The following is a 23520-nucleotide window of genomic DNA, read 5'->3' on the forward strand; positions in this document are numbered from 1 at the left end:
ATAATAATCTATTTGAAAACATTTAATATTCCTCGAACATTTCGTTACGGTACGGGAAGTTCCAGCAATTTGTCTTAAGACATGATGCTATATACACCACTAGTTTTTCTTCTGTATTGACAGAAATTTATTTATTTATTTATTTATTTATTCATAAGCAAGCCGTAATCAATAATAATAGATATTATATCAGGCTCAATATAATTATTATCAATATCATTCTAGATAGCGATAATTTTAATTAAATTAACTAAAATAACGATAAAAAATTTACAAAAATACTGATATATAGATTAAAGTATTTGCAATATGCATTTTACATTGATAAACTAAATGTACTGAGAAAAACCCTGATAAAAGTGAGTAACTTCATTTGTAATTACATGATGATTAATATATAAGAAATCAATAATCAGTAAAGTAATATCTTGTGAGACATGGCTATAAGTCTATGAGTAATTTATTTTAAATACAATTGTAAAACAGATATGAAATCAAATATTTATATATAAATTTTTTATATATTTTATATCAATTTGTCAGAAATGTGGCGAAATTTTAATACACACTGATTGTTTTATCATCAGACCGCAAAATGATGATGGGACAATTTTATTTAATAACTTATAAACGTATTGTAATTTTTCAAATTCCCGCGACGATTTTCGTGTTATTTGGGCCGTGAAGAGTGTCAACGAATTCGGATAATTGTGCCGAAATTGCGGTTTTTCCATGAGAAACGTATACAAGTACCAATTTGTTAAATATATGAATTATTTTTAATGTGAATCTTGTAAAATTACGAGAATCTAATTACAAGTAGTGGGACACGAAAATAAACATTCGTGGAATAAATAGATTAGCGACATCTACTATGATCAAATAGTATTCAATTACGATTAGACCAAATGAAATTCGAGTCCTATCTTTTTAGAAGGGTCTAATTTGGCAATTAATATAAGCTAATTCACAGAAGTTTTTTTAATAATATGCTTTTTGTTTGCTGATTTTTTGGGGTTAGCTTCTACATAAAATTTCTGTCTATGAAAGTATTATTAACTCCCATAGGATAAGCTATAGTAATGAGCCAAAAATTGGAGATGAATATTTTTGCATATCTTTACGTTGCATATCTTAAAGTTTTTGAGGTTTCTGAACATTTTGGCATACTTCAGAAAAAATTGATGTGTGTGTATGTATGGAGACAATATTTTGTCGACGATTTTGTAAATGTAATAATAAATAATAATTTTTGAATATCTAAAGTTCTAAACATCACTTACATACCTCAAATAAATAATTTTAACTTTGCAATTCCGTTTATATAATATACTTAAAAATATTAGACAGTTTTGTTTATTTACTATTTATGAAATAAGAATAATGAAAGTTACATTATTTATAATAATCTATTTGAAAACATTTAATATTTCTCGAATATTTTCTTAAGGTACGGGAAGTTCCAGCAATTTGCCTTAACACACGATGCAATACACCACTAATTTAATTGGAATTTGCTATTAATAATATAACCTTTTTTTAAAAAAAAAATTATATCTTTTAATATTTAAAGATTTTAGTTTGTAAAATGGTAACTCATGGGTATCTTCCAACTTTTTGATAATATTTTATATTATCAAATAGCTTGGAGTTACTATTTTTTTATTATTTTTCATTTTTTTATTTAATAGCAATCAGAACTTGAAGAACCCTGTGAGCTGTTGTGCAGATTTCTTAAATAACATGGCTTATTTATCTTGGCTTAGCTATTTCTATGGAATGAATTTATTATTACAGTTCTAAAATAATGATGATTTTTTTAACATATTGGTATCTATATTTCCAAGTGAAAGCCAATGCCACTACTTTAATATGAGGCTAGTGTTAAACCTGGAACTTCTCATTTAAATCCCATAGCTCTAACCACTAATCGACGATAGAATTCAAAGGACAACAAAATGATATTTATCAACTTTTAATTTTAGGCAGATTACATCTTAATAATTCTCATCATATATTTATTAAATTTAATATATTTTGATTCTAATTTTATTTGTTTCTTTCGTTCTGCTCCATCATTTTAACTGATAAAGATGTAATTTTATTGGTATAAACAACAAAAATTTAGAAATCTAAAAAAATCTGAGAAATTAGTAATAACTAGAAATGAGTTGTAGGCAATTTTAAACTGACTGATTATAAGTTCTTTATAACTTCCTGTAAGGCCAGTTGTTGAAATTGCAAAAAATCTTAATATGTTATTTAATAATTTGGCATAGTGTTATATTTATGCATGTACTAGTATGTATTTATACATGTCGAATCTGCCTATTGATCACATGAGAACGTTGAACTAATTAGTTGGTGCAAAAAAATTTCAAATCATATTTTTAATGAATCCATATAAAGGGAAGACTGGGTAAAGTTGTGCCACTTTTTTTTGATCAGCCATTACCTAGGAGAAAAGTAAATTAAATGGTAATTTGAACATTTGCCTAAGTGGAAATACTGAAATACTGTCTTGAAATACGATGTATCAGTCATAAAATCAAATCATACAAAAAAAGGGCAATACAGCGATTGGGGTCAGTAGTGACAGTTATAAAAATAAATTAAAAACAATAAGTATAAATACCAAAATGGTCTATAACGACTTTTATTGTCGTTAATAACAATAATATGTAATAATGTACACAGCACAGCATAAACATTTAAACAAAGCTTATGAATAAAATATAATAACAAAACATAACTTTTTAAACAAAGTTAACAAGAATTTTTGGTGAAATCTTTTTTATTCTCATATTAAATTTTTCTATTACTTGCTGTTTCGTATTTTGTCTTAGTTAAGTAAGATTTTTGATTTTTTTATCTGTTTAATCTTCACCCGAAAAGGACAAGAAATACATGTCACAATCCTACCCAAAAATTTGTCACAACCGTAACCAACGGACACTTTTGAAAACAAATCATCATTATTAGTTAAATTATCTACGCAAAAACTAATTGCTGGTAAGTAACTACTAATGTTCAACTTACAGCAAACTAACAAAAAAGTAATCTATCTGTATACAATTAACAGTTATGATTAAAAGAATTCAAACAAAAGAACTTATTTTTGACTCTTTGACGCAATAATGGAAACTTGTTCTAGCAATCATTCTTCATCTTTCTCACTTTGGACCCTATCTCAAAATCAGTATAGTTCAGCTGTTATGAAACTATTTCTATAGTATCCTGGCACAACCGTACCCAGTCTCCGTTATCTATATTGAAATGCATGAATGAAAACTTACATCTTATGTAATCCTTGAATACAACAGAATATTTAAAATTTTCACCTGAATTTATATATTCTTATTAGGATTTGGTAAATTGTTTGGTCATTGATTTCATATATCCATATGAAACATATTTCTAAAGAAATAAGATTTTATTGATCAAGTTATTATGAAATATGAAATTGGTATCATAACATGTTGCTATCAAATAACATTTGTTTACATATTATTTTTAATAATATAATAAATGATTTTTTAATAAAAATCTTAAATTTTTAGGCATAACGTCTTCGAAGAAGCCACCAGTGGTGGAGACATGTGAAAAGGCTAAATCGATCATGGAGAAGTTTGAGAAAGGAGAAGCATTTGTAAGCGCACGCGAAAATGATCAGGAAGCTAAGGGTATCGAACAGGAGGACATGTCCGTATTTGATGCTGGTGAGTTTTGATAAAAAAACATTCTTTAGTTATTTATAATTATAGGGTTAATTACGCTTTTTCAAGATCATGGTAATTGCAAAAACTCTGTTTTTACGATTTATATGCAATAATAATTAATAATAAGTATAACTTGGTTATTTATTTTTTTAACGTACCAAGTATTGTCCGCAGTGTTTTCAGTATTATTACTTTTTCAGGAATATATTTATTGCAATTAACAAATTATTTCTGTTTGTGCCGAATATCTAAAATTATAATGAATATAAAATAAATTATATAAAATTTTTAGTGAATGAGTTTTCTTGAGACTAGATAGTTTTATATTTTCCAATTCGAGGTCTTAACTGGTAAATTAGTATGTGTTATACAACAAAAATAAAAATGAACTATAATTTAATTGAATTTATAATACCGACAAAGAAAATGTTTAAATCACTTTTTAGTGGATTATTATTTTAAGGAATATTTTAATAATTTCATTTTAAGGAATAACTATGTCATTCAGAATCTCCTTTTGTTTTATAGCACAGTCATAATTTTGTGAAATTTTCTCGTGTTAAGACTAAAATTCGTAACGGCACTAAATATTTTCATCAACTTTTAAGACCTATAATTTCATTCGAGGTCGTGACTCTTAAACAATAAATTTATCATGACGATTCTGCACGTTCTGTATCATAAACATTTTTTTACAAATCATCCGTAGATCGTTTTTCACGTGTCATAAACTTTGTTAAAAGAAAAGACCAGTAAAAGCCCGGCAACTTAACGGTCAGTCCTCATCTTATGAAAAAATCAAAATGTGCATTTTGTATATTTCTAAATTTCCAAAGAAGTTGTTTTTGCCAGAAAACAAGATAGTCTTGCTATTTTAATATATTTCGATGTTTGTAGTCATTTTGAATCATTTGAGACCAAATTTGGAAAAAGTTTGTATGTATGTGTATTTGAGCTCAAAATTTGACCTATTGTCGACGTTTTCTCAAAAACGGCTGCACCGATTTTAAAAATAAATTTAAAATCCTTAGGATTAAACTTGTTAGGGACTCGCATTTTATATTTAGCAGAAAAGTGCAAAATTTATTGTCCACATTTTAGCCGATTTTGAAAATTAAAAAACTGTTCGAAAAATATAATCGAGCTGATTATATTTAGATGAAAATCGGCTAAATTAAAATTTAAAAAAAAGTTTGTAATTAATCCTAACATGGTTTAGAGTTTAAAATCTATGCGAACATGATGAAATATTAAAGGACTAAGAAGTGTGGTTGAATTATGAAAAGTCATTGAAATTTGGTATAATAAGTTGCCTTTTAGGATATGCAATCGAGTGTTTGTGCTCCATAATTAATATAATAATTAAATATTTAATAAATCTGTTAGAAATATATCGATTGAAATCCATTTATTCGAAATAAACATTTGAAAAAATTATCTAAATTACAAAACTTTACTTCTTATTGATTAACTCGATTATTAACAGGTATAGGGAAGTACACGCAACTTGCCAAGGCAAATACTCACATTTTTCATTGCAAAATATATGCAGTAGGGCAGAACGGGGCTAAAAGCGCTTTGGTTAAAAAGGTCCATTATAAATATTTCTAAAAGGATTTTTTCAGAACAAAACTTGAAGTTGGCGGAATAAGATGTATAATCAGCTATCTCCTTATTTCTTAAGACATCGCTATCGGGACATAAATGGGGATATTGGAAAATCTATAACAAAAGTATTTTCTTTTGTTGCCAGTTTTTTTTGGTTGTTTACACTGTTATTTAGTTTACGAGACATTAACATAATTTTTAAATATACTTTATTTAATTGTTCTACAAGATGTATTGTCAATTTTAAGTTAGATTCAACAAAAATTTTTTCATTCCTTATAAGTAACTCACATATGGGTAGATTAAAAAGGACCAATCGAACATTTATTCTGGCAAAGGTGTAAACAATAAAAAATAGTAAATAAAAAATAAATTAAGTTAAAGATACCTATTTTACAAGAGATAAATAAATTAGTACTTATTTCAACTCTGTTGATGAATATTTCTGACAAAATACCAAATTAATGTTATATATGCATTGGTTGAAAGCATAGCAATTTTACAAGAGATAAATTAAATTAATAGTTATTTCAACTCTGCTGATGAAAATTTCTGACAAAATACCAAATCAATGTTATATATGCATTGGTTAGGGTTCATTAATTTAGCTATTATTTCATAAAATTTCCTTTAAATTAAAAATGAGACATTATATCTGTTTCTGTTTTTTCTGTTAGCCTAGCCAATGGGGTAAATATGGGCAGATGACAAATTTTAGTAAAATAGCCGAAACACATATTTCTATAATTAGGTATTAACAGGGAATTCTACTGAAAATTGTACGATAGTTGTTCGTTTGACTCGTGTGTGTTGTTATATTTTTCATTTGGTTTAGACAGTATAACTACTTAAAGTCAAATTTGACCTTTGTGCCCCGCCCTACCCTATATTTATTCGGCCGACTACTTCTGAGTGTTTTATATATTTTTATTTACTATAGTAGAATTTCTATTTACGATTACGATAGTAGAACGTTTATAAACGAATTGCAGTTGTACATGAATAAGACAATGGTTTTATATTCCATTGACTTTGTCTGAATATTTTTATCGTTTTCAAAAACATTAAAGCGGCGATTACAAATTGACAATAAAAAATTATCTTTCGCAACAAAAGATTCTTACAATTGCCGATGATGAATATATATATATACATATAAATATATTTGTGTGTGCACAATATATTTATTGTTAGTTATACAGTCATGATATCTTGGCGTTGATTGCCTTTTGCGTTAATTAACTTTACCATTGTGCTTGTACCAGTTTTTTTATGATTTATCATTCAGCGTGACTGACTTCAAATATATATATATATATATATATATATATATATATATATATTTGTATTTATGTAGACGTTCGCATTGTACACATGTGTGAAATAAAACAGTTTCAAACTTTTAATTGCTTCTGTTAAGATGTTCCAATTATTTTTTGTGTTACAAACGCACGCATACATATCTTTAAATACAGATGTCAGAAAATAAATGTAAGATGAACGAATATAATTTTATATAACAATTAAATTGTATTAATTGTCTCAAGTACGAGATATAATTCAGCACGCTTTTTTATTTTGGGTGTCAATTAAGAGTTGACATACTTTTCATTTATTTCTGACAGATTAACTAATGTATTTGATACAAATTTTTTAGGCATTTTGAAGAGTCTATTAATTTATTAACTAATCCTCTTTGTGCCCGTATATCTTTTAGTTCATATTTTAAATTTTTCGATATTTTACCAAATTGTTGTGGCTCTTTTCGTGTGATGACGCACAAATTTCATATCAAACTTTATAACGTTGCCAATATAACCAATATCAACATTTATGACCTTCACTAAACTTTTCAACCCGAAAAAACATTTTCATGCAAATAACAAAAATACTATTTAAGGACTATAAAAACAGGTTTTTTAATTTATTAATCAGTATTACGTACTTCTAGTATAAACTTTACTATTGCTATGCCATGCTATATATAGGTCATTCTTTTACAAACCGTACACCAACCATACCTTGACATTTTAGAATCGGCTGAATTTTTTTTTATAGATATTATACATAAAATCATTTGACACGTATTTCAGGATTTTGCCGGCAAAAATTTTTTTTGGTTGATATTTACGATTGAAATATTGCCGATTTTCTCAATTTTTATGAACTTCCTCTGCATTATGTTAATTATCTTCAGTTGTGTTGATCAGATCAGTATTGTTTTTTTTTTATTATATTCATTATGAACTCAACTTTGAAGTAATTTAAAAAAAATAATGTTTTTGCAATTATTTTAACAATAATAACAATTGATTGTTTACATTGATTTTACATACGGGCGCCCCGACTTAAATCGATTGCGTAAAAAAACACATTGTTTCTTTTTTTATCTACTTTAATATTATTTTTACTATTCGATGGCATGGCTGTTACATCGGAAGATATTAAATGTTTTCGAGCGCAAGTCGCGCCGCGCGTCCCTTTGAAAGACGCATCGCGCGTATTAAATGAGTACAAGTACTGTTTTTAACTAAAATATTTTACAATTTCGTTACTGAGAAAAAATAAATATATTGTCTAAAATATGTTGTAGAAAATATTTTATACAAAATGCTCATATTTTTGAAACTGATAAACTAAAACTTATTATTCGTTGGAATATTAACAAAAGTTAAATTAATTGTATTGGGTAGGTTTGATTTCGTTAAAAAATAAATACAAGAGAATGCGATTAAAATAATTCATTTATTGCATTATAATTAAGTTTATATAATATAGCTTCTTTTGATGTACTACATAATATATATTCCATGTCACAACGTTAACAAGTTGAAAAACAGTTGAATCGCGTTCTTTTTGCAAAGAAAAGTTTTTAGGCCCGCACTTGATTTTTTTCAAGGTATAACACAATGATATTTCAAGGTGCCTTTCACTGTGACTGCATTTTAAAATCTTGTCTTCAATTTTTTATCGGCAACAATATATTATTCACTGGTTACATATTTCGAAGAAATGTTGCAAAGAGACTCATTTGCCCATTCAAATAATTGTTTTAGCGTTTGGTTTGGATTTGATGCTCTTTGAAGACTAGCTCTGGCAGCTAGCCTTTTCAAAGTTCCACCCAATCCATCGCAAGCGCCCTTACCGCGTGACATTGGGAAAAAGTGCCACTCTGCAACCAGACCAAAATCTTTTTCGTGGCAAGTAAGATTTACAAAATTCTTTTTATTTTTGTACTGCGCACCCGACCCATCAAAAAAGTATAAGATTTTTGTAATTTGCTTCAATTCTTTACCAACGAATTCAACTAAATGTTTTTGAAATACATTTAAACCGCTACAGTGTCGTGTTGCAGACATTCTAAAAAAATTACTAACCTTTTAACACGAACATTATCGTCATTATCTTTGTAATAAATTTTAAATGCACCGTAGCCCGATTATTATTCCAATAAAATCCTTGAGCAGCATCTTGGACAACGCATGAATTATTTTCTGAAAAATCACACACTACGATGCATTAATTCTGTGATAGTTCTTCCCTTTTTTGTCATAAATTCATTTTGTTTTCTTACAAGAAATGAATGTAATAATTTTTCCAAAGTGGCCTGCAATTTTTGTAGATATTTGTATACTGGGGATATCATTAATTGCAACATAGTTCTATCAACGTTAGTCCATTCTCTGTACCTAATTTCGTCAATATAATTTTTCTCAAAAATATTTTCTAATTCTGTGATCAAATTTTCTAGGCCAGGACACTGGGAGCACTTTCGAAAACAACAATTAAATACTACTACATATTTTAGACAATATATTTATTTTTTCTCAGTAACGAAATTGTAAAATATTTTAGTTAAAAACAGTACTTGTACTCATTTAATACGCGCGATGCGTCTTTCAAAGGGACGCGCGGCGCGACTTGCGCTCGGAAACATTTAATATCTTCCGATGTAATAGCCATGCCATCGAATAGTAGAAATAATATTAAAGTAGATAAAAAAAGAAACAATATGGTTTTTTACGCAATCGATTTAAGTCGGGGCGCCCGTATGTAAAACCAATGTAAACAATCAATTGTTATTATTGTTAAAATAATTGCAAAAACAATATTTTTTTTAAATTACTTCAAAGTTGAGTTCATAATGAATATAATAAAAAAAAACAATACTGATCTGATCAACACAACTGAAGATAATTAACATAATGCAGAGGAAGTTCATAAAAATTGAGAAAATCGGCAATATTTCAATCGTAAATATCAACCAAAAAAAATTTTTTGCCGGCAAAATCCTGAAATACGTGTCAAATGATTTTATGTCTAATATCTATAAAAAAAATTTCAGCCAATTCTAAAATGTCACATTTTTTTTTTACCAAAATCCGTACGATTTGTAAAAGAATGACCCATATACTCTTTTTTTTACATATCTAACATTTTTGATCCATATGTTTTTCTACTTTTAAGTCTTGTTTAAAATTCTGTTCCTTTTTCTGCATAATTAACTTGAAAATTTAGCACTTGTGCGAGGTAGTCAAAAAGTTAGGTTTCTTAATTTTGAAAAGTAAATGTTTTTGAAAATTTAGAATTTATTAATGTGAGAGGCTATTATATCCCGCCCTTGGAAATTTGTAGTCAGCATTTTTCTCATTCATAACGTATTGCTTCATATAAACATACTTGTTGTATGTGTATCATTTTCAATTATTTGAGGGGTAGTTATGATTGTATTATCAAGTAATTGCAAAGATTCAATTTGAACCTATATACTACCTATACTTTTCGAAAACCCGGGACAATCCGGGACAAAAGATCTAAAAAAATTCAGGACAAATATTGCTTTTAAAAGAATGCTTATTCGACATTCCATAAAAATCTGCATATCCTGCTATTGAGATGAGTTTAGACAATGGGTTAATTAATATTTCTAGACTTCAGAATTGTTGTTCATAGCCGGAACAAATTTTATAACTTATGCATGATATATATTCTCTATCTAATAAGTGTAATGTCGTTTATTCTTATTCAAGGTATCTGCAAAAAGTCTCGATCGATGTTCTTGGAATTGGACGCAAGTGCCGCCAAGAGCGCCCAATCGCCCCACACGCCACACGCACCACGCACACCGGAACTAAAGAAATCAAATACTCAGGTTAGTATTTTAAATCAAATCAAATAAGATAAGGGGGCGTCCATTAATCACGTGAGGTTTTTAGGGGGAGGGGGGGGGTTTGACCAGAAATCACGAAATATCACGTGGGGGAGGGAGGGGTATGGTAAGATATCACGTGTATTTATTTTTTAACTATTTTTTTTTAAAAAGTTCAAACATTTTAAAAATAAATTCAAAAAATTTACAGTTTTTTCACGTACTTGAAAATACACGTGATGTTTGGTAGGGGAGGGGGGGGATAATTTTGAATATCACTATGTATCACAATTGGAGAGGGAGGGGTCCAAAAATCCTTAAAATCTTGCTCACGTGATTGATGTTCGCCCCCTAAGATGGAACACAGCGTCAAAATATTTATTCAACAAACTTTCAATTGGCATACGTATGAACTATAGCAGTTTACTTTCACATAGAGATATACCTTATATTAGCGACTTCAAAATAATAATATGAGAAAATGTATAACAAACATTAAACTTCTTACATAATTTCGTGTTAAAATCTTCCCGACGTTTGGTTTTTATTTTTGAAATCTTTACAAGAGCAAGCACAATTCTAATGTATTCCATGGTACCCTCGCCAGCACTTTCCAGTCAATTTTTAAATTTGTTGTTATTGACTTCCTGAAGAAGTTTATACGCACGAAAAAATCCGACTTGCTAATTAATGTTTTCTCGACGTTTTAAATCATTTTGAATCGTTTGAGACCATATTTGCTGTGTATGTATATGTGTACAATGCGCCTATTTTTACCTTTCGTCGAAGTTTTCTCAAAAACGGCTGCACCGACAATTTAAAAGACATTCGATATAACTCAAAAAGTACTAGCCTTTGCCCAACGATCTTTTTCCATTGTAATTAACAGAAAAGTGTTACATTTTTCGTCCACATTTTAGCCAAATATTCTATGTTATAAATTAAAATACCATTCAAATAATTTTGGAATCGTGTTGATTAATGATTAATTGTTGGAAAAAAAATACGATCATTCTTATGAAGTCAGTGTGGAAACGTGCTGATTAATTTAGTCAAAGATCTGCTGGGCTGTTTCTTCTTAATTAAATGTACATATTTTGTAATATTTAAACGTTTAAATAAATATAGAATGACGATTGACTAATCTAACCAAATATCTTAAAATATTATAGTCCTACGATAGTGGTTCAACCAAAAAAATTCATTGCAGCTTACTAAACGCAAACGTCATATAAACATGTGTTCATGCATAATAATTAATTTAATTGCAGTACCCTGTACGATATTATAAGTTTGTTTGAAACATTTCAATATAAAGCAACAATTTTATTTTCGAAATAAACTGTTGAAAACTAAACAGCTAAATCTCAATTGTTTATATAACTTGATTATTTACACGTATCAGGAAGTTCTTGCAACTCGCCTTAAGGCACTTACGCCTAGTTTATTTATATTTCGTCTTTCTCTTACAATTTTAAACCATTTGCTCAACAAAGAAAAAAAATAATTACAAAAATAAAAAAAAATAATTTTAACACTAGAAAGACGGACGAATTGAGTATACCTACATTGCCTGAAAACAGTCAAAATGACTGCGTTGTGAAAAAAACAAATAATGCGTTTAGAAATTTGTTTAAAATTATTTTTTATTATTTCATGTACTATTTACATTTATACAAATTATCTGAGTGCTAAAAATAAAAAAAATAGTTCATCTGACAAAAAAGTTCATTATTTTTACAATTCATGCAAATATAGTTTTAGATCTTTTTATGAGTACATTTTCCGCAAACATGTTTGTTGCAAATTTGACACGTATTATTAGTTTTATTATTATGACAAAGTCTTATTTGGCAAAATTTTCTTTTATTACTACTGGTATGTGCATGGTGTCTGTGGGTCATCATTTTCCTTTGATTTTTTTTGTGTTGATGTCGCGTAGTCCGCGGAAAGCTGTTCTGCCAATTCAAACAAAAACTGTTCTCTAAGGATTTGTTTTCTTTGGATTTTTATTCCTGTCGCTTCTTTGTAAAGAATCCAGACATTTATCGCAGCCAAATCCAAAATATTGAAAAATATTTGCAGGGGTCATCTACGTGAACTACGTGGGATTTCACGGTATATTTTCTTTACCTTTGATCTGTCATGTCTTCTTTGCTGACCATAAGTAAGTCAATTTCAAATTTTTTGCCTCATAGGCCCCACGAGCATATAAAATTCCAATAAATGCACGTATTTCCGGTAACGATGTTGTCCAATCGTACCCCAAAATTTGACTGCCCTCTTCCTCTGTGCACTGTTTCATGTGTTTGATAATATAATTATCTATTATCAACGAAAATGCACTGACAAGATCACCTGTAATAATATTCTTTTTTGCAAAGATCGTTGGCCCTTTCACACCCTTGAAAACACAGATGATGACTTTCCTGGAGTACCACCTTCGGCAATTTTTGTCCATACAGTACCATCGAGAGCTGTTTCCGTTTCTTGAATTCTTTCATCAGTTTCTGAGCCACTTAGCACCTTCCTGCATACACTGATGGCACTTTCATTTTCATCAATAGTGATCACCTTCATCGCTACCCTCAGAATTAGATGATTCACGTGGAATATAATCCAATTCATCATCAGATGATTGTGCCCAATTTTCTGCATTTGATTCTATGTCGGAACACTCTTTACTTATGTTTGTTAGCTTTTGCAATAATTCACTTCTCTTCGAAATTTTATTTATAAGTTCTAAAAAATCAACTGAACAACGCGTTATACTGAAAGTTACTACGTGAAAAAGACCGGTCTAATGTCAATACTTACCAAAATTCGGTTATTTTTATATAACAAATGCATTATCGCATATTGTAGATGAATGCACGCGATATAACGATTTGTAATACAATAACAAAGCCATTTGTAATGTAAAATTTCTAGAGCAGTCAAAATGACTGTTTTCCGTCCATGCAGGCATAACATGTAAGAATATTGAAAATAAAAGTGAGATAAAGCAAATAATACGATTTATCTACGCATTTATATGTTGTATAAAAAGTCACAAAATTTCACGAAGCTGCGACTTCAAATACATAGTTATTTTTATGTTTGAAAATGGAAAACAGTCAAAATGACTGCGTCCGTCTTTCTAGTGTTAAAAAGGAAAAAATTAATTGGCCATAATTTGAAGCTAACTAGACAAAAAATGTAGAAAAACTACAATAGTGAAATTGGTGATAGAATGCCTTTAGCTCCTGAATCGAAATCAAGATCATTTGATTGTTAAGTATAATATTTCCGTGAATATATGTTATATTCTAGAATTGCATACATAATATACTTCTTAAGTGTTTTTACAATTTATATTATATTAATTAAAAATGGGTGAAGGTTTTCAACCCCGAAGACGTGGTGAAGAGTAGCGAAACGAGAGAAGAGATCAAAATCGAGACTGCAGAAATTTCGAGCAAATTCAAATTCTTTGAGACTTATCAACCTAAAAGTGTTGAGAGAAAGCCATTTAGAATCACGCCTCCCAGAGAGGGCGTTGTTAAGGTTGTGGTGTTATGACATTGTGTGGAGCTATTAACATTTGGCTTGTTTGATTTGAAAATCTGTGTTGTTTTCAGGATTGTGTGTTTGATTAGAAATAATTTACTACAGCAACCAAATTGCTCTTTGTAATATTTTGATTTGGATTTTTTGTATCTTTCAGAAAATGAGGATTCATATTTGAGATATTTCTATTTTTATTACAATGATTAAGAGTTATTTCAGGATATTGATATAAATAACCAAATGTCATTTCAATGCATTTAAAACATTCAAAATCAACTTATTTTAAATACATATATGGTCATTGAAAGTAATGAAATAATTTACTTTTATTATTTTACTTTTTATCGTGTAATTTTCAATTACATACAAGACCATATTTCATTTCAGTTGTGATAATTTAGATAAAAATAATTTTCTTTATGTTTAAAAATGGTTTTAGGACTCTGATATCAGTATAAATTAGATTCATTCAATGTTTCTTAAATTAATATTTAATAAAGCATCGGCTCGTCATATAAACAGTTAAAAATCATCTTTGAATTTTAAGTATAATTTAGAAATCAGAATCATTGAAAGTAGTGAAATAATTTGTTTTGAAACTTTTACAATTTTTTATGTAGTTGTTAATATATTATGTTAAATTGCATAATTAATTTGCTTAAAATATTTATTCCAAACAATTGGAAAGCACGAATATTTGTGTGTTATTTATATACTAATAGTTACTAATTTTGAAATAATGTATACTTATAATTGTATGAAATTTATGTGCAAAGTGCTTACATAATTTAAATAAAAATTGGGAAAAAAAACTGACCTCCAAGAATAATGTGTTACCACAGCCATTTTTCTTTCCTTAAAATTATTCCATGTGTTAAGATGGTAATGAAAGAATAAAAAACCAGTTGTTTTATACAAATATTAAATTTGATTGTATGATGATAACATTAACAATATTTTTTGCATGTTTCTAAATATTTAAATGTAAATTAAAATTTACTAAATTGCTATATATGTCATATGCATCAAGCTAATCTGTTTAATTCTTCAACAGACCGAATCACCAGAACGAGAAGTCTACAGGGATCCATCCATTGTCACTTCTGACAACAAGAGTAATGATGAAAATGGTGATGATCCAGAAATTGCCGAAAAGAGCCACACCGCTACTAAAATGTTGAATATCTTCAGACAGATGGAAGAACGAAAGGAAACACAGCCACAAGGTATATACCAAAGAATTTGTAACTCCATCCCGATTATTTGTTTTAAAAATACTAACCCACAATGCAGTCATGCAGAACTTTAATTCAATATAAATATCGATTTAGTTAATTAATGAATTTAATTTTTCTAAAGGTCCTAAACCCTTGAAGAGGTTTACACCTCCTCCAGAGGAGACCCCAAGGAGGTTCCTGGATACCAATGACCAGAGTGACAACTCTGGTGTTACTGACAGTGATACTGATGATGAAGTTCAAAATGAAAATGAACCTCAGAATGGTCACCATCAGAATGGTGTCGGTAGGGATGGTGTTGATTATGTTAAAGCGAGTGACAAGTGTGAGGATGAATTTTTGAAACAGGTAAGTGCTGGAATTAATGGATTAGTATTGTCTGAAAAAAAAACTAGCTATAAGAAAAGTAATGAAACATTGGAAATTAAAATAATATTTATTAAATCTAATATTGGAGTCATAAAAAATTTCTTTGTTTTTCTATATACTCGGTTAGAATTAAATAGCCAAACAATTTTTGTTGTGTTTAGCCAATATAAAAAAATAGTTCAAAATATTACATTTATTGAATATTAATTCATTATCAATTATTGGTTAAGAAGGTGTAGTAGATATATTAAATGTTTTTATTAACTTGTTCCAAATATAACACATGCTAGAAATAAGTATAAATGAAAAGTATATTTAACTTAATTATTTTATTTAGTAACAAAAATAATTAATTTAATCTAATGTCACATCCATTCCACATTTACATTGTGTTTATAATTAAAGGCAAGAAATGAAGCAAGAGCCAAACAACTCAGAGCCAAATTTGAGAAATGGGAAAGCAATGAAATCAAAAGGGAACAAAGTACGATAAATGTTCTTGAAGAGTGCCAAACTGAAAATAATGACTCACAATTAGAAAGTGCCAAAAGGTATAAATATATTTAATATTTGTATATTATGTAATTCATAACATCATGATAATGCATTAAGTATAAAAAAACTTAATTTATTTCATGTTAAATCAATATCATAATAAAGACAAATTAGCAAGCAAATTAGAATAACATGAAATATTTAAATTTATTATTTTATATGAAGTAACAACTAGCAACAATTTTTTTTTACTGAAATATTGAAATCAATATTCAGTCTTCGCACTAATGATATAATACTATTTTTTAATTCATAATTTGATTTTTGTTGCTTCCTACAGCTTTTTATGATAACTGCCTAGATAGCACAACACAATCCAATGATTATATATATGTAATTTATCTATATTACAAATTATTCTTCATGTATCGTTCGTTGGCATGTCTTAGCCAACTTTTAATTGCTTCTACAACAGCATATTTTGTTTCATTTGGAAAGTTTTTGAAAACTGTCTGTAATAAATAAAAGATTAATTAGATCTTATAATTAATTAAAAATTAATAGCAAAAAAAAAATTATAAAATACCAGTGATGATTTAATTGATATGTATAATCTTTTTGATAAACTTATAATAAATATAGCAGGTTATTTGAATTTTTGGAATGTTTTTGGCATTTTTTCAGTATAACATGGTAGTTTTTTCCTTTGAATTATTTTTATTGAATTGAAGAGGATGTAAGGATGTATTATGGAGATCACTTTCTCAGAGTACACATTATAGGAGTGTTGTCTGTAATAATAAAAGATTTCAACTAATTTTTTTTTTTATTTTCAGTCTGCGGGATAGATTTGAATCAATGCGCGAGATGACGAATCAAATGAACAAGTCACCACGTGTAAAAGTGAATCGATTTGTGGTAAGTTATTTAAAATATTTTTTTCTAAATTTAAACAAATACATACAAATAACACGCGATTGTGTAAATAGTCTTGTTATCCATTTACAAATTCTGTGATTGCGATCTGAACTTTTGTGCAAGGTTTTTTTTGCCAGTTCGGCCGAACTTTGATATTTGATTAATGCTTTGATTAATTTCTCATAATCTTGATGTGTTTAGATGTGCATGAGTTTGAAACGTCTTTTCTTTGCTAATGATTAAAAACATTTACTAAATCATAATTCCATCACCATAAAAATATACAGTTTTTGATTTTTTAGAATATAATATAGGAGATTCTCATTGTAAAAATGATTTTCATTTCGTTTTATTGAAATTGTGAGCAATAGAAATTAAATTTTGTTTGTATACACATAATAGTAATTATATATTACCACATATGTGAATATGTAGATTACAAATTTTCTAAATTTATTTCCACCAGTTCGTATATTCTGGATTTTCTAAACTGTCTTTATTATATTTGTATAATTTCCATAAAATAAGATTCTTTATTTCTTACTTTTCAACGTTAGGCTTGAAATTATTGAAATGGAATTTCAAAAGTTTGTACAATTAATAATGTGAACAATATTAATCTTATAATACCTTCACTTCAAATCTATGCAAATTTTTTATAAGTATTGTTATAAAAGTCTGATCAGTTTTTGTCAATTATTAGTTGACATATGCAATTATGCATTATATTTCAGCACATTAATTTATCCATTATTTTCAAATTAGTATAACAGTATAACAACTTGTAGCTTAGGCCACGGTAATATTAATGAATTTGCTGTACAGAATTTCTGTCAGTTGTCGTTAGATAAAATTTGCTGAGAAGATATCGAATATTAATTACAATTGGCTGATGATAAAATAAAACATATATTTATTAGTGACCAATTTATTCTCATTGGCTAGTCTTCAGAATTGAAGTTTATGAAAAACTTCCACTATATATAAGCAATACATTTTTGGGATTAACGAACAACTATAATTTAAGTTTAGTTAATATGATTTTTAGATAGTTTTATATCACATCACTTCATCTTAGATGTAGAGACGTGTGATACTGTGTATGAGCATGATAACACCGGCAGTACTAATAAAAAAACAAGTTTTTGTGAATGTGTTTGTCAAATTTTAGATGTTAAAAATAAATAAGTATATGCAAATGTGCACATAGGATACATGTAACACATAAATAGTGAATTTGATGTTGCTGTTTGATACTGATGCACGAAATTGACGTTTAAAATTAAACTAAATCATAGTCAAATTAATATGTCCACAAGCGTCCAAATTTCATTCATGAAAATATATACACAAGATTAGAAATAAGATGCATGGTGTTAAAATGAATTTCTGAAGTGTGTATGTTTGTAAATACAAAATAACAACTAGAGCAATCTTTTTAGAAGTTATTACTGGATTGTTTGGAAAGTAAGTTTTTTATGTCCTACGAGGACCAAGTGATTATAAATAATCAAATTTGATAAATTTTACCTCGCCCTTATTATGTGTCGTTATTTGCCACTTATACTATTTGATTGAAGTTGCCATAACGTTCTTTTGTCTATGGCAGTAGAATTTTTTGATACCGAATACTGGGATACCATACAAATTTTTGGCGGTATTAATACCGAATTTTAATTCACCTTAAAATTTTTGATCATTATCACTAGTTGATTCAGGAAATCTTCCATTTACTCATAATTAAATTTCGCCTTTATGACTCATCGACTCAAAATAAGAAATAGCTTAGACAACAACATGTTTGTTAAAATCTTACTTCAATTTCCATAAATAATAATTATTACTTGAACGAATTATTGCAATACGTATTAGAAAATAGAATTGAATTTTCTTAAATTATTAAAATTAAATATTGCATTTTTTATAGTGAAATTAAATTTTGCTTGATTTTTTTAAAAACAGTAGTAATACCGCTTTAAAAGCAAACACATCAAAATACAGGTATCAAATTTATTTAGCGGTATATGTTGCATTTTCTAAATCGCAACAACAGAGGGCTGTGTGTACTTTGCGCCGTAAATATTGCTCTGAAATATAGTCTGGTTAGAGTTAGTCTACCTGTTTTCGATTCTTAAGCATACTTACCTGGCGTCGGGGTTACCGTGATCAACAAGGCGGTTCCCCCAGGGCGAGGTCTGGCCATTGCACCTGGGTCGGATTGACCCCTGCGATTGTCTCTAATGTGGATAACTCGGGCGTGTAATTTTTGGTAGTCGGGACTGCGTACGCGCTGTCCGGTAATAAAATTTAATATATTAAAATATTTCAAATTCTGATGATTACATTAATATTAAATTAAATAGTTGAATACAATTTTCTAAAGTTTTTGTTCACATTGGAAAACTCGAAGTGGGTGTAACCATATCCAGAGACCTAAACAAGCGCCAAAGATGCCTTATTAAATTTATTGCACTAATATAACTTTTAGTATTAAAATTAAATCTTATTTTCGACATACAAATTTTTTTCTTCAAAAGCAATTGCTTGTCAACACAAGCGGAAGGTTTTTGACTCATTTGAATCGGATACTTAATTCTCTCAAAAACTGCTATTTTTTGTACATGTAGCTCTGTATCATTGAAATGGCTGGACCTGACTTTGCCAAAAACTGATCACCAGTTCTCCCAATCATTACAAATTGAATAAATTTTGTATAATTCAGAACAGTTTTGGATCATTCAATTCGGATACTCCGTTCTCTCAAAACCTCGATTTCTATTTTCTGCACTCTTTGCTCCGTATCTCCGTAACGGCTGGACCTTCTTTAGCCAAATACTAATCAGCACATCTACCTATTAATAGGAACAATTAATTATTTAATTACGGCCCTTACTATAACCTACCCTGCTGGAAGTTAATAAGATCTAGCTTAGACAACGAAATGTTTCTTAAAATTCTATTTCAATTTCCATAAAAACTAATAATTACTTGTACAAATTAATGCAATATATATTAGAAAATAGAATTTAATTTTCTTACGTTCTCAAAATTAAATATTGCATTTTATAGTATATTTTAATTTTGTTTTGTTTGATTGTTTAAAAATAGTCGTAATACCGGTTTTAAAAGCAAAAACATCCAATCCAAATACAGGTATCAAATTTGCATTTCCTGCAACATGTTGCATTTCCTAAATCACGACAACAGAGGGCTATGTGTACTTTTCGCTGTAATATTGCTCTAAAATATAGTCTGGTTAGAGTTAGTCCACCTGTTTTCGATACCTAAGCATACCTAGGTTATTAGGCGCAGTTCGTATCGGGGCCTGGAAACAAACTATTGGTGCAAGGCGCGAAGCTTGTGATACAGTTACTTGTTATTAGTGTAAAAAAATTATCAAATGTATGTGGTGTAGAGTGCGTGTAATAGTGTAATAATGGAATCTTCTAATAATGGAAAGCCGTCGACGACACAGCGTACAATGGAGACCGTAGCATTTCCGCCACGAAATCGACTTACCGTTCAGGAAGTGTTTGATTCGCGTACTGACAAGCCGAGGCCCGATGTACTCAAAGAACACTTTATAAGGGAAGGTCGGATCGATGATGAAACTGTAGCACTCCGTATTATACAAGATGGCGCGGCCTTATTACGGTCAGAGAAAACGATGATTGATATCGAAGCACCGGTTACCGTTTGCGGAGATATTCACGGGCAATTCTACGATCTTATGAAGCTGTTCGAGGTAGGCGGTTCGCCGGCCAGCACGAAGTACTTGTTTTTAGGCGACTACGTCGACAGGGGATATTTTAGCATAGAATGCGTTTTATATTTATGGGCGTTGAAATTGTGCCATCCGACAACTTTATACCTATTACGAGGCAATCACGAGTGTCGACACTTAACTGAATATTTTACCTTTAAACAAGAATGCAAAATCAAATACTCTGAACGTGTTTACGATGCGTGTATGGATGCGTTCGATTGTCTACCGTTAGCGGCTTAATGAACCAGCAATTTTTATGCGTGCATGGCGGTCTGTCGCCCGAAATCATAATTTAGAAGATATTAGGCGACTGGATCGATTCAAAGAGCCTCCTGCCTACGGGCCAATGTGCGATCTGCTGTGGTCCGATCCACTGGAGGATTTGGTAATGAACGCAATACGGATCACTTTTTGCATAACTCGGTTCGTGGATGTTCATATTTTACAGTTACGCCGCTTGTTGCGACTTTCTACACAACAACAATTTGTTATCGATTATTAGAGCGCACGAAGCACAGGACGCTGGCTACCGAATGTATCGTAAAAGTCAAACGACAGGATTTCCTTCGTGATAACGATCTTTTCGGCACCGAATTACCTAGATGTTTATAACAATAAGGCCGCTGTTTTGAAATATGAAAATAACGTTATGAACATCAGACAGTTCAATTGTTCTCCTCATCCGTATTGGCTGCCGAATTTCATGGACGTGTTCACGTGGTCGTTGCCATTTGTGGGCGAAAAGGTAACGCAAATGTTAGTAAACGTTCTGAGCATATGCTCGGATGACGAATTAATGCCAGACGGAGATGATGCGCTCGAAGCGAACGTCCGCAAGGAGGCGCGATACGTAATAAAATTCGAGCGATTGGCAAAATGGCAAAGGTATTCTCAGTGTTACGTGAGGAGAGCGAATCGGTGCTTCAGCTGAAGGGGTTGACCCCGACCGGAGCGCTGCCGCTAGGGGCGTTGTGGGGCGGCAAGACATCGCTGCGGAACGCTCTGCAAGGTTTCTCGCCGAATCACAAAAAACCACGTTTGCGGAAGCGAAAGGCCTGGACGCCATCAACGAGTGCATGCCGCCAAGAAAAGACACCCTCAGCCCGTCCGCCTAGAATCCCAATCAGAACAGTATCGGTGCGACGTCACCAGGTCCTGGTCCTAGCAAGTCGGGTACCGGCGGTGGCGCGACTCGAACGACGTCCTAGTGTGTTCGCAGTATGTGAAACGTCGCCTTGAAAACCGAATGACTCTTCTTTAATGGGGCGGTGTTTTTATCGAATAAATTGAATAATAAATAATATATACATATAAATATAACTTAATGATGTGCCATTTTTATTGCAAAAGATCTTTCCTTTGCACCATTTATAAGTATTTGTGTGTCAGTTTAATTTACCAATTATATCAAAAAATTCTATTTTAGGTATATATATATATATATATATATATATACATACGTATAATTAAATATTTAAAATATATAATCTAACTCTCTAATTCTCTATAAGAATTATATATTCATATTTAAATATATTTAACTAATTAAAATGAATATTATACCTTTGCTACAAGTACTTATGATTGAATCATGCTATTGTGCAAAAAAACTATCATTGTGAATTTTAAATCTCGATTATACGGACATTTCATCTAGTGCACATGTTGTTTGGCATTTTAAAATGTTTAACTGAATATATGCTATGACTGAGTAAATGTAAGTGCATGAATAGTAAAAATGTCCTTTTGTTTGTGTGATATTAAGATATTTAAAAAAAAATTAAACTACCTTTTCATATGTACAATATAACTATTTGCTATTTAAATGAATTATAAATTTAGGTAATAATGTTTTTGGTTGCGAGAACTTTATATACTTCAATTATATAAACTGAAGGCTTTATATGAAATAAATTTGTCTTTGGCAACTGTAAAATGAAGGGTGTACATTAAAAGCACGCTACACAATCGTATCTTATATATCACGTTGATCAAATCAATGAATATCAGGTGAAGTGATTATTTATCTATGTTGAATAATGTATTTTATTATTAGATCTAGATTGTTAAGACTGCTACGCGCTGTCCGGTAATAAACCTAATCAACATATTAAAATAATTCAAATTCTGATGATTACATTAATATTAAATTAAATTAAATGGCTGATACAATTTTCCAAAGTTTTTGCCCACATTGGAAAACTCGAAGTGGTGTAACAATAAAGCCTTACCCAGAGACCTAAATAAACACCAATGATTTCTTACTAAAAATATTGCACTAATATATTTTAACTAGAATTAAAATTAAAATTATTTTCGATATACAATTTTTGTTTCAAAAACAATTGTTTTGTCAAACACAAGCAGAAAGTGTTTTGAATCATTTGAATCGGATGCTTAATTCTCTCAAAATCTGCTATTTTTGTACGTGTAGCTCTGAATCATTGAAATGGCTGGACCTGCCTTTGCCAAAAAACTAATCACCAGTCTCCAACAATATACAAATGAATAATTCTGTATAATTCAGAAACAGTTTTGGATCATTCAATTCGGATACTCCGTTCTCTCAACACCTCGATTTCTATTTTCTGCACTCTTTGGTCAGTATTCCGTAACGGCTGGACCTGCTTCAGCCAAATACTAATCAGCAACATCTACCTATTAATGGACAATAATTATTTAATTAATTTTTCTTTTAATTATCATTTT

General features: G+C 29.7%; 1 protein-coding gene, 1 non-coding gene and 1 pseudogene across 3 annotated transcripts in view; all 3 read left to right on the forward strand.

Annotated features, from left to right (window-relative positions):
* Nucleotides 1-3565: 3565 nt before the first annotated feature.
* Nucleotides 3566-23520, forward strand: part of LOC113364080 (LIM domain and actin-binding protein 1-like) — a 56054-nt gene continuing 36099 nt past the window's right edge. Inside the window, exons 1-7 of one of the 2 annotated variants that reach the window (XM_026606539.1) lie at nt 3566-3719; nt 10358-10479; nt 13858-14022; nt 15080-15251; nt 15385-15611; nt 16038-16183; nt 16964-17045. In XM_026606539.1, the coding sequence (XP_026462324.1) occupies nt 3620-3719; nt 10358-10479; nt 13858-14022; nt 15080-15251; nt 15385-15611; nt 16038-16183; nt 16964-17045 (1014 nt within the window). In that variant the 5' untranslated portion in view covers nt 3566-3619. The remainder of the gene's footprint in view (nt 3720-10357; nt 10480-13857; nt 14023-15079; nt 15252-15384; nt 15612-16037; nt 16184-16963; nt 17046-23520) is intronic. The other variant, XM_026606540.1, reaches the window with a different exon arrangement.
* On the forward strand, nt 19183-19344 carry LOC113364479. Its single transcript, XR_003366170.1, has one exon. It is a non-coding gene; the product is annotated as a U1 spliceosomal RNA (small nuclear RNA).
* LOC113364077 lies at nt 20400-22090 on the forward strand (annotated as a pseudogene).

Source organism: Ctenocephalides felis, unplaced genomic scaffold, assembly GCF_003426905.1.
Source record: "Ctenocephalides felis isolate EL2017-DRISC unplaced genomic scaffold, ASM342690v1 CF-g0.4_SCAFFOLD_00845, whole genome shotgun sequence".
NCBI classification, from domain to species: Eukaryota; Metazoa; Arthropoda; class Insecta; order Siphonaptera; family Pulicidae; genus Ctenocephalides; species Ctenocephalides felis.